Source organism: Dryobates pubescens, chromosome 11, assembly GCF_014839835.1.
Source record: "Dryobates pubescens isolate bDryPub1 chromosome 11, bDryPub1.pri, whole genome shotgun sequence".
Classification (NCBI taxonomy): Eukaryota; Metazoa; Chordata; class Aves; order Piciformes; family Picidae; genus Dryobates; species Dryobates pubescens.
In genome coordinates this window covers 11,932,719-11,943,324 of record NC_071622.1, presented here as the reverse complement: position 1 = coordinate 11,943,324, position 10,606 = coordinate 11,932,719, and the positions used below count along the sequence as shown (strand labels likewise).

The window sequence follows — 10,606 nt, the reverse complement described above, 5'->3', positions numbered from 1 at the left end:
CTTGGATGAATGTACCCAGTTATTGATCACGGACAGGTGTGAACTCAGACCAAGAGATTAGAGAGAATGAACATAAAGAAAGCTACCCCCTCTGCCCACTCTTCCTGAAAATTCATGTGACAATACTGTGATTTAAAAGATGCTGTGGAGGGCCAGCTACACTCACATGTATTTCATTTGGGGGGTTTATAGAACACGCACCTCAGACACTGGGAACTTCACCAAAATAAACTTAAAATCAAGTGTACTCAGGGAAGTGAGTGAATGAGCATTCGGAACAAACCAACTTACAGATCCCCTAAATGAAATCCTTTTAATCACACCGGTTGTCCTCCTTTCCTCCAGCACGTCTCCCAGGTACCCGTACAAATGACTGTAACTGCATGAAACATTAAACGCCCTCGATTGCTCTGAAGTGCAACGTGAAGGCTGGCAAAAGGTCGGAACCTGGGAAAGCACAACTCGTACTGCTTCTGTAGACGAAATAACCATCATCTTCACATTCCTGCGACGGAGAAAGGGCCGCTCTGTGATGCATGTGGCTCTAACCCTCCCAGCAGACCCCCCAGTAGGGGGATGCTTCTCCCAAGCCACTCTGCTTCCAGCTGCCTGTCCCTGCCCCTCGGCAGAATGGCTCCCGTGGGGTGAGCCCGTGAGCGCCCGCAAGGAGGGCGAGCGGTCTGGCTGGAGGGGAAACCCCACGGGGGCCATTTTGAACCCCCCTCGGAAGCCACGACGAGAAGTCCCGTACAGTAAAGCGGTCCGGGGAAGGAGGTGGGCGCGGGGGGGTGCGAGGGCCTGGGGCGAAGACTGCCCGCACCTCTGAGAGGAAGAAATGGCTATGTCCAGCCCAGCGCTCCCGCCATCAACCAGCGCCCACCGCCCACCCCCCTTCTTCTCCCGCAGGGTAGCGGCGGGAGGGGGTCCTCGTCTGGTTGCTTCGGCAGCCGATTACTCTGGCCTGGCCGATCGCCGCTGTCCACCGCCGACCCCGTCTTGCGCGGGCACTCGGCCCGCCACTGCTCGCGCCTGTCCACCCGGGATGCCGCCGGCACTGAGGGCGCGGCGGCACCGGGGCCGCCGCTCTCGCCGCCGAGGGCTGGAGCAGGCAGGCAGCGGCCGCCGCCTCCTCCCGCGCTGACGCAGGGGGCGGCGGGGCCGAGGGGCGGGGAAGAGAAGGGAAGGGAGGGATGGAGCCGCGCCGCGGCGCGCACTGAGGCAAAGCGAGGCGCGGCGCGGCCGGGGAGCAGCGCGGGAGGGCGGCGGCGCCTCGTGCCCCCCCGCCGTTCACCTCAGCATGGAGGTGCCCCCCGCAGCGGCCGGCGAGCCGGCGGCCTGGGCGGCGGAGGCGTTTGCGGAGCCGGAGCTGGGCTCGGAGGAGCTGGAGACGGCGGCGGGAGGCGCGCTGGACCGCGTCCTGCTGGAGTCGGTGTGCCAGCAGCAGGGCTGGGTCCGCGTCTACGGTGAGGGGGCGCCGGGGGAGCGGGCAGGGCTGCGGGTCGGGCAGGGCAGGGCAGGGCAGGGGAGGGGAGAGCGGGCCAGACGGGGCCCGTAGCCGGCTGCGGCGGCAGGTTGTAAGCGGGGAGCGGCGGCCAACTTCCCGGCCCCAACTTTTCCTTTCTCCTTTTTTCTCTGCTGCTGAAACTGCCAGTTCCGCGGGTCGTGTCGTCTTCGTGTTCCCCACTGCATGTCCTCCCCCTCCACCCCCCACCCCCCCTTTTCCCGGCACCAGGAGCCCCTCGTCCAACTGCAGCCCACTCCTGGGCAGCTCCCGTACCCCGCAGCCGGGATGCAGGATGCCGGCCCCCGTCGGGGGCATATCGCGGTGTTATCAAGCGGAGGATCCACATCCAAAGCTTTTGTGTCGCCGGGAGTCAAGTACAGGATGCGAGTGCAGGCAGGGCTCAGCTCTCGCCGCCTGCCAGCGCCGTCTCTGATTAGTATTAATGAGGTACTAAAGGCCTGGAAGGTACTGATACGGTGGGTCCCGTCGCCCCAGACTTAGTCGTGTGTGTTCAGTTGGCACCTTTATTATTTATAAAAAGGATGTGAAAATCTCTTAGCAGTCTGGCTGGCGTACAGAACCCGGTGGTGTTTCCCCCTTTCTCAAACTCTCCCTGGTATGTAGTCTTTTAAAATTAGTGTGATTTATGTGGCTGGGCCTCTGGTTTGTTTAGGCTCCCAGCTGAAATGCAGGCAGGGTTAATCTCTCGATCAGCACCTAAGTAGTGGAAATTCTGTTTTATCTTTTCCTTGGCTTTCTCTTCTGTTTGTCTTGGTAATCTAACGATAATTGCTCTCATGTTGCAGAGTGAAGATCGCTGCAGACAGTATCTTGTTTTCCCTCCTGTAACAAAATTGATGGTCGATCCCTGAAAAGGCAGCAGTCGTGGTGTTTGCACATGCAGTTACTATACTACCATTGCCTAATGTTATGGACAGCCTGTAAAACCACTTTATTTTATTGGTGCTTTTTTTAAACAACAGATCCTGTCAGGCTGCTGCTGGTTGCCCCTGTCATCTTCCTTCCTTGCCCCAAATCCCAAAGGAGATTCTCCAGGGTTTCCCTGGCCTGTAAAACTAGAAGCAAGCGCTCTCTGTTACCCATGTCATTGATCTGTTACTGGTTGCATTATCCCAGAAACACAAAGATGACATAAATAAGTTATTTACAAGAACTCTGATGGATTTCTTGGCTGATGGCAGTTAATTATTGTGAGTACCACCAGAGTTATCATTTGCACATATCAAATGAGGAAGACTGGGCTGCAGGTTTTCTGGAGAGCACACTCTGCTCAAAGACCTTTGTGTTTATTTTGGAAGCTTGAAAAGCTGGTGCAGTGGGATGAGGTTGTCTGGCTGCTTTCTGTCTGCTGCATCAGTAAGCAAAGTTATACTTAGCACAATTAATTGTAATAGAAGTTGGGGATTTTTTAGTAGTTTCTACATTGCCTAGGTTGCTACTTCTTGCATGGCTTGCTTTTGTTACTCTCAGCCTGATGCTGAGACTATACAGCACAGCCTTCTACATAAAAATACCTCCCCTGTTGTCAGGGGGAACTCAAAAGACAGCAGGTTGCCTTCCAATTGTTTGTTTGTTTAGAATACTTTGCAAAGGTAAAATGAGAAAGTCCTTAAGAGGAGGATGTCTGGCACCAGCCTATCTGATTGTTACCCAAGGTTATATTGTCTGTGAGTGGAAGCAGGAATGTGGTTTCCAAATTAGCCACAGCAAAAAAACATTGCTTGTTGATAAAGTCATGTGTTGTGATGTGTTTGTAGTCTGACACTAACGTGTAGATAAAGGGGAGAAAATTCCCTGTGACAGAGCAGCTAGCTCACAGGCTATAAAAATCTGCATAGACTTCAAGCATGTAAAAATACATCTCATAGCCCAAGGACAATGACAAATTATTCCTAGTCTGTGTTTAAAAACAACTCATTATCTCTCTCCCTCATAAAGAATCTGATGTGGTCATGTCTTCTCTCCTTCCCTATGAAATTGCAATTGGATTAACTAGCATTTGTTTATTTCCTCCTGCTTATTAGCCCTTTTTTTTTTCCCTTGCGTGAACACATCTGGAGAAGTTTGTGGACAGTGAATCAAGCTGAAACTGTGCCATGTTTGTGCCCAACTAAATATGGGTTACAAACCTCTGAGTGACAAGTGTTATTTATAGGATTAAAAGTAAAGCCTTGCACAGTTGTCTGAGGAACCACAGCAGCACAGCGAGAGAAAACAGGAGCAGAAAGCTTAGCCTTATTGTCTGTATTGTCTGATAAACAATGGGAACACTAACACTAATTATTTCACCATGAATGGCTGGGGGAGGGAAGGAATATCTAGCATATGAAAAGTGGAGAAGGGTTTTCTAGTGTGGCAAGAAATTCAGCTTTTGATGTCAGAGTGTTGTCTGGTTTCTTTTTCATCTGGCTTATGGATGTGGACCACTCTGTTGGAGAGTTGGTCCAGGTGAAAGGTGACTGTCTGAAGAGTGGCTCAAGCAGTGGAAATGCTTGTTTTAAAGAAAAGGAGTTCAGCAGCTGCTTACAGATGCCTATTTTTGTGCATCTCTGTTCTGCAGTGGTGTGCCATCCACTTTGTCTTGATCCAAGGGGGTAATTACTGGCATGATGGGAGCAGGTCTGCTTGCAGAGCCTGTAAAACTTAGTCTATAAGCATAGAGAAAAGAAGGTAGTAGTAAAGTATCCTCATTACTGGTCTCTGTGGCTTGCCAGCAGTATGACAGTGATGTGAATACAGTAGGACTTTACCATGTCTGGGATGTGATTTCAGTGTGACACTGAGGTCTTGTCTGACTTCAGTAGATCTAAATCACAGTCTGGCTATTTTTGTGTTTCCTGGGTTCGCTGCAGTAGTTAAAATGTAGCTTTTTTTGTTCAGTGTTCTGGAGGTTCAGCAGCTTCTGGTGGAGTGAATTAGCAAGGAGAGTATCAGACCATGGAAATACAATTTCCTTACCAAAGGACAGTGTTTGTGATGGAAGCAGTTTCCTCTAACCTGATGTTTGAACAGTGGACAGCAGATTTGCTTGGTGGAGTGATAGGTTTAATTGCTTGTGAAACACAAATGATGTGAGTGGTGCTAGATGGTGTTTCCAAGAACTAGTTTTGACACACAGCTCATGCTTCTGTAAAATGGGTATCAACACGTGCCCTGGACGATGGATTCCTTTCAGACTCATGGCATGGGGAGGAGGGAAGAAGTGCATTGCCTGGATTAATGCTGTGCTTTTTGTTTACTTCCTCCCTACAAGGGATGAGCAACTTTTGCGAACATCCACCAGTCTTTCAAGGTCTTTTCCTGTGCGCTTCAAAACTGATTTTGGGAGGAGTTGGCCAGGGAATAACAGAATTTTCAGCATTCTTGATGCTAACTGTGGAAACAGAGCAATTGCATAGCCTGGTGTGGCTGACTGAACATCTATGGATTTTGTAGCAATGAATTATAAAGCCAGTGTCACAGCATTGATGTTAAATGTTGCATGTGATGGGGGCAGAATCGGATTTTGCCTGACTTAGAGTCCGTGGCTGAACAGGTTGTAAACTTCTGTAGCAGTGGTGATCAAATCTACTTTTAGTGTGCCTGCTCTCAGCTCGCTGCGAACGCTCATGTGCTAAAGATTTCAAAATAGGAGTTGCTGAAGTCTGTAGAAAATAGCACAGGGAAGAGTCTGTTCTTGAATGCTCATCCTGCGAGTAGATGTCGTTGCTCTGGGGCTTTATCTGGGCTAGGAAATGTCTTTCTCTTTTAGCAGCAGTGCTAAAAGATGATAGTAGTTGTACAAACTGGAGTGCAGATCAGACGTGGACAGTTTCATCACCTTGTCCTCTAATCCTGCAGGCAGTATGGAGGCATTGCTCACTGCCAGAATAACTCTTCTCATCCCCCTTCCTCGTGGGAGAAGAGCACCATGCTTTTTTTGTGGGTATTGATCTACAGGCAGAGCTTTGCTGGCTTTGACTCCAGAAAAAGCTCTAGACCCTGTGTAAGCAGACAGAAATGTCTCTTGGCTGCCCCAAACCTCACTTCCAGGCTTTTAAGTATTGGCCCTCAGAAAGTATTTGACTTATGCTCCGGATTGAAGCCACAGTAATGCACGTAGGGTCATGTGGAGATTAAAAAATAGCTGTGGCTCAATAGCTGAACAGAAGCATCTCCTAATCGTGTGAAATTGAGTTCAAAACCCCACTTTCTGCAAGTTATCCATTCCAGCAACCCATCATCTACCTTGTTCAACTCTTGAAGCAGCTCTACTCTCAGGGTTTTCTGGTTCTTTGCAAACTGCCTCGAGATGATTTTGTAGCTATCTTGTTACCTACCTTTTTGTTTTTTCTCTTTCTGCACTGCTCATAGTTGTACCTAAAAACGCAAAACATTATCCAGTTCCAAACCATCTCCCTTTGGATGAGCAGCAGTCCCTTTGGATGAGCACCAACAGGCTTTGATAATGAACAGCATCTTGTCATTGTCAGCAAATCTACTCCTTCCAGTCCCGCTCATGCTGCTCGCCAGCATTTTCCCAGATGTCCCTGGGAGGATGGCGAGTGTGGTGAGCCACGACCTACCCCGGGGTCCAGCCTGACCCCGCGGCCTCCACCCAAGCCGGTGGAGGTCCCAGCAGGTGGCGGCATCTTCATTGCGATGGACGCCCGAGGCTGCTCGAAACGGGCTGGGGGATAGCGGCCGCTCCTCCTCGGAACCTTATCGCTCATCTCCAGACGCTCAATTAGAAAGTAATCTGGAGGCCGTATAACGAGGGAAGGGTGGGAAGGGTGCTTTTAATGTAACAACAAAAAGAGAAAACCCTTTGTAAGAGATGGAAGTAGCAAGGCAATCTGATAGTCGAGGGGTGGTTCTTGAAGCGCTATAGAGTTTTCTTCTCCTTCAGATGTATGTGAATAGTCTAGTTGGGATAGGGTTTGTGTACTGTTGCATCGATGAGTGGCCGTGGAGCTCCTCGAAGGAGATTGCTTGCTATTATGAAGTACTGAGGTAAGATGAAGGTGTAGATGAGACCCTTGAAAAGCTGAAAAGGGAGGTGAAGAGCTGCACAGCATGCCTGTGCAGGCAGTCTTGTATTGGAAAGTAGGGAAAGGAGGTGTACATCAGCCTTTCTTAACCTTCTGATCAATACGTTTATTTTTAGCTCTCCTAGAAACTTGGTGCAAAATCAGGCTTGGAAAATAAACCTCCTTTGGCCAGGAAATGCCATTTCCTGCATGTTTGGACAATGTCTACTATAGTGATATGTGCCCTTACTGTGGTTTTCAGGTACTGCTGCAGCCTATTTGGTACAAACGTTAAATAGCAAAAGCATAAAGCTTCTTTTCCACTTTGAAGTGATAAATAGCAATGATGTCCCATTGTTAAAGGTAGAGTTTTATCAAAAGGGTTGGCTACAGATTAAAAATGGGTGAGCATGCTATGGGCAGAGATCCTGCCTCCCCTTGCCAGCCAGCAGTGGGGAATATCAAGGGATATGACTGAAGTGCTCTTGCAGGTAATCTGCTCATAACAGCTGCTCTGATGGCTCTGTCTGACTGCAGGGAATACTTACAGGCGTGCAAGGGTTGAATGTTGGGTCCTCAGTGCTACTGCAGCTCTTGAATCTTTGCTCACTTCCTTCTGTGTCTGTGGCGGTGGAGTGCAGCCGAGGGCTGGGCATGGCCTGTGTTCTTCCTGGTTGCTTTATTCCCAAACAATATTGCAGATTTAGCCCATTGACATTAAAACCGTTTGCCCTTCCTCTTTTTAAGGGACATGGATGTCCATTTATACATAAGAAAAAGAGTACTTTTTTTTTTTTTTATTAGGGGTTTTTAGCAGGGCTCCCTCAGCTGTCTGTGTTGTTGGAAATGTTGCCTAGGTTACTAATTTATTAAGTCACTTAAATATTTGGAGGCATCAACAATGCTAGAGGGGTGGGGGGGAAAAGAGGATGACATTATTTTAAAACATCAGTTTCCTGACTCCTGTATTTCAGTTGCAGGATTTATCTCTGGCTGAACGTTTTCATGTGGTGCTGTTTCCTATTTTTAAACAATAGAAGGGGGGGGGGGGGGAAGATAAGAGGAAAGTAACTGTCAGCCATTGACTTATGAGATCACAGGTTCCTTTCAGCTGATATTTATAGATTATATATATATAATTTCTAATACAAAATAGCTGAGATTTCGCCATTTTCTGGCATATATGCCTTGTTAGCCCCAAGGTCACAGAGTTAAGCTCTCCTCTGAATTCTTTCAAAATCCTCTGTGCGAAGGCACACAGCAATCATGGAAATGAAACTTGTATCTGCGAGGAGAGAAACCAAGTGAAAAGACAAAAACCGGCTGCATTTTGGTTTGTAAACTTCTTACAAAGTCCTTTGTGTGTTTTGACACACCCCACCCCCCCCCATCTCCGAAAGCCTTTATGGAGGTGATCAGGAGGGAATAACGTTTGTTAATTCTCTTTAATAGGGTTTCAAAAGGTCAGGGAACTGCGGAAAGGCTCTTCTCCAAGAGTCGGGATTATTTTTAATTATAAAGCAACTTGGAGTAGTGCAAACTAATGAGCTCTTGGAGGTGAAGGGCGTCTTTGCACTTAACCAAATGTAAACCCAAGTCCTGGATTTAGCTCCCTTATTATCTAAAGGGATTTTGGAGAAATTATTATTTATTTAATTTTTTTTTTTGGGTACAGCTGGGAATACCCCCGTGAAAAAATAGCTCTTGTACTGCAAGCGCTGGCAGGCACTCTTAGTTTAACGCATTAATTCTGCAAACTGTGGGAAAACGACACCCATTACAGCAGATGTGCAATGCCTCTGCTGTGGATTTGCATGAGAATGCCCGTGCTTCTCTGTTAGCTTCTGGCTTGATTAAAACTTACGGGCACCTTTTCCCTGGGCCCAGTGCTGTGTCTGCATTCTTGGACATCAGTGGTTTCATTGAAAATGCCTCGTTGTCTTCTGGGTTAAGAGAATTAATTGTATTCACGCAGCGCTGCGCTGTAGATGTGCTGGGTGTTTCAGAGAGAGGCGGCTTGGCTTGCCTTTTGGAGTTGGTAGCCTGGACCTGAGAAGAAAGGAAACAGCAGAGATGAAAAATGGCAAAAGTGTTTGGAGGATTACACGGTGGAGCATGAGGAGATGGGAGGGGATTGGCTGTATTCAGCCCATGCTTCCAAGGAGGTGTGAGAATGGAAATCAGCGCTGTGATGAGAGGAAGAGAAGTGTTTAGGAACTGGTGACTGAAAATGATTACAGGCTCTGAGGCTTAACCCCTCCCAGTCAGGTTTTCATGTGACAGTCCAAAAGATTCAGCAGAACCCGGTCCAGTTCCCAATCAGGATGGCGTGGAAAAGGCATAGAAAAGTCTTCTGGGTAGACCAAAGATACTGTAGCACTAATTCTGAGAGAGCTTTCCATCCTCAAGGTAGTAGGGAATTGAAGCAAGGTACTGGGAGGGCAGGGCATTGGAAAAGAGGATGAGAACTTGAATTTTGATATGAGGTTTCTGACAAGGGGAGATAAAATAATTAGAAAGCAACATTTTATGTAGATTTTGTTCACATGTGACAAACATTGGGTGCATTATCTGTCCAGATGAGCAGTGGATAGCACTGCCTGCATGCAGCACCTCTAGCTTTGCTGGTGGATCAACTGCAAGGTTATTTAGTGGTGCAGAAGTGAGGAGGAAATGCTCTTGGGGTCTGTAGGGTTGTGAGCTGTCACTGGATGGCAGGCAGTCCCCTTGAACCCTTACCAGTTTCAAGCTCTCTTACCAGAGGACTGATGATCCCCAGCTCTAGCATAGCACTTTTAATGTTGTATAACCTAGAAACAGGTGCCATGCCTATTTGGGGGGGATATCCTTCATCATCACTGCATTTTTCCTCTTGAGAAACACAGCCAGTGAGGGTTTGGAGGAAATATGGATGGGATTGGTACTTCTGGAGGGATTTCTTTTCCTTGGTTGGTACTTGTATGGCAGATAGAGTTAAAAACCTGCCTTGCTTTCTTCAGTTTCTCATTACTTGAGTCAGTGGATTGGCTATAGATAAGGGGAAGTAATTCACACCCTCATTTAGCTGACTCTTTAGTGCACTGATGCCTGTCTCAACAAGATAGGGTACAGTCAGCATGGTGCATGGCACCAGGGTTCCAAGAAAATGTGTAGAAAGTAGAATCCAGTTCTTGAATCTCATTAAGGAAAGAAATGATCACTTTGCATCAGTGTTCTCTAGGGTTTGGTCATGGTGCCTGCTTTATTAGCAGCTCCTATGCTGCCTGTTGGGGTAAAAGAATCATAGAATTACAAAATCTCTGTGATTCTGTTGAAGTCCTCCAAGACCATTGAGTAGAGTTGTTAACCCAACACTGCTAAGTCCACCACTAAGCCATGTCCCTCTGCACCACATGGATGTGGTTTTGGAACGCCTCCAGGGAGGGTAATTCCACCATTTCCTGGGCAGCCTGTTGCAGGAAGGATCAGTTTTGCTTCTTGCACCATTCATAGCCTTTCTACATGAGTGCATCCAGAGCATTAATGGTTTTATTTGAGCATGCTGCTGCTGTGAGCTGGGAAGGTGAAGAGATGTGGCACAAGTAGGTCAGGTAACTTGCCCAAGGACATACAAGAAACTTGGCAAAAGAAGTCTGATCTCCTGAGACATCTACAGTGCTTTGCTTGCATGCTTTGGGTTGCACTGCTTCACATCTGGGATACCTTTAACCCTGCCACTTTACTTGGATCTCCTTGTGACTATTAATAATCCTCCCAAACACCCTTATTAGCTGTCAGATCTGTAGGTCAGTGGGGCAAGATGTTCTCAGAGGGGAACCTTTCATTCAAGTGGTTATGTCTGCTTGCTCCTTTAAAGAAAATACAAAGGTAAAGTTTTATTGACCTTCAAAATGTCATAAACTTGTCTCATTACAATGCTGGCAAGCTAAGCTGCTAGTATGAAGAGTTTGGATAGCTGGCACTGATTAATTTCTCTTAATTTATGGCCAGAGGCAGGTGTTTGACTAAATAATTATTTCCAAGTAGGTAACTCTTCTCTGTAGACTGGGGGAGGAAAATATATTGCAGATTG

At 47.6% G+C, this 10,606-nt stretch overlaps 1 protein-coding gene across 3 annotated transcripts in view; it reads left to right on the top strand.

The window, feature by feature from the left end:
• The first annotated feature begins 1,189 nt into the window (after positions 1 to 1,189).
• Positions 1,190 to 10,606, top strand: part of RASAL2 (RAS protein activator like 2) — a 204,075-nt gene continuing 194,658 nt past the window's right edge. For all 3 annotated transcript variants that reach the window (XM_054165589.1, XM_054165588.1, XM_054165587.1), the window contains exon 1: positions 1,190 to 1,463. In XM_054165589.1, coding sequence (XP_054021564.1) covers positions 1,298 to 1,463 — 166 coding nt within the window. In that variant the 5' untranslated portion in view covers positions 1,190 to 1,297. The remainder of the gene's footprint in view (positions 1,464 to 10,606) is intronic.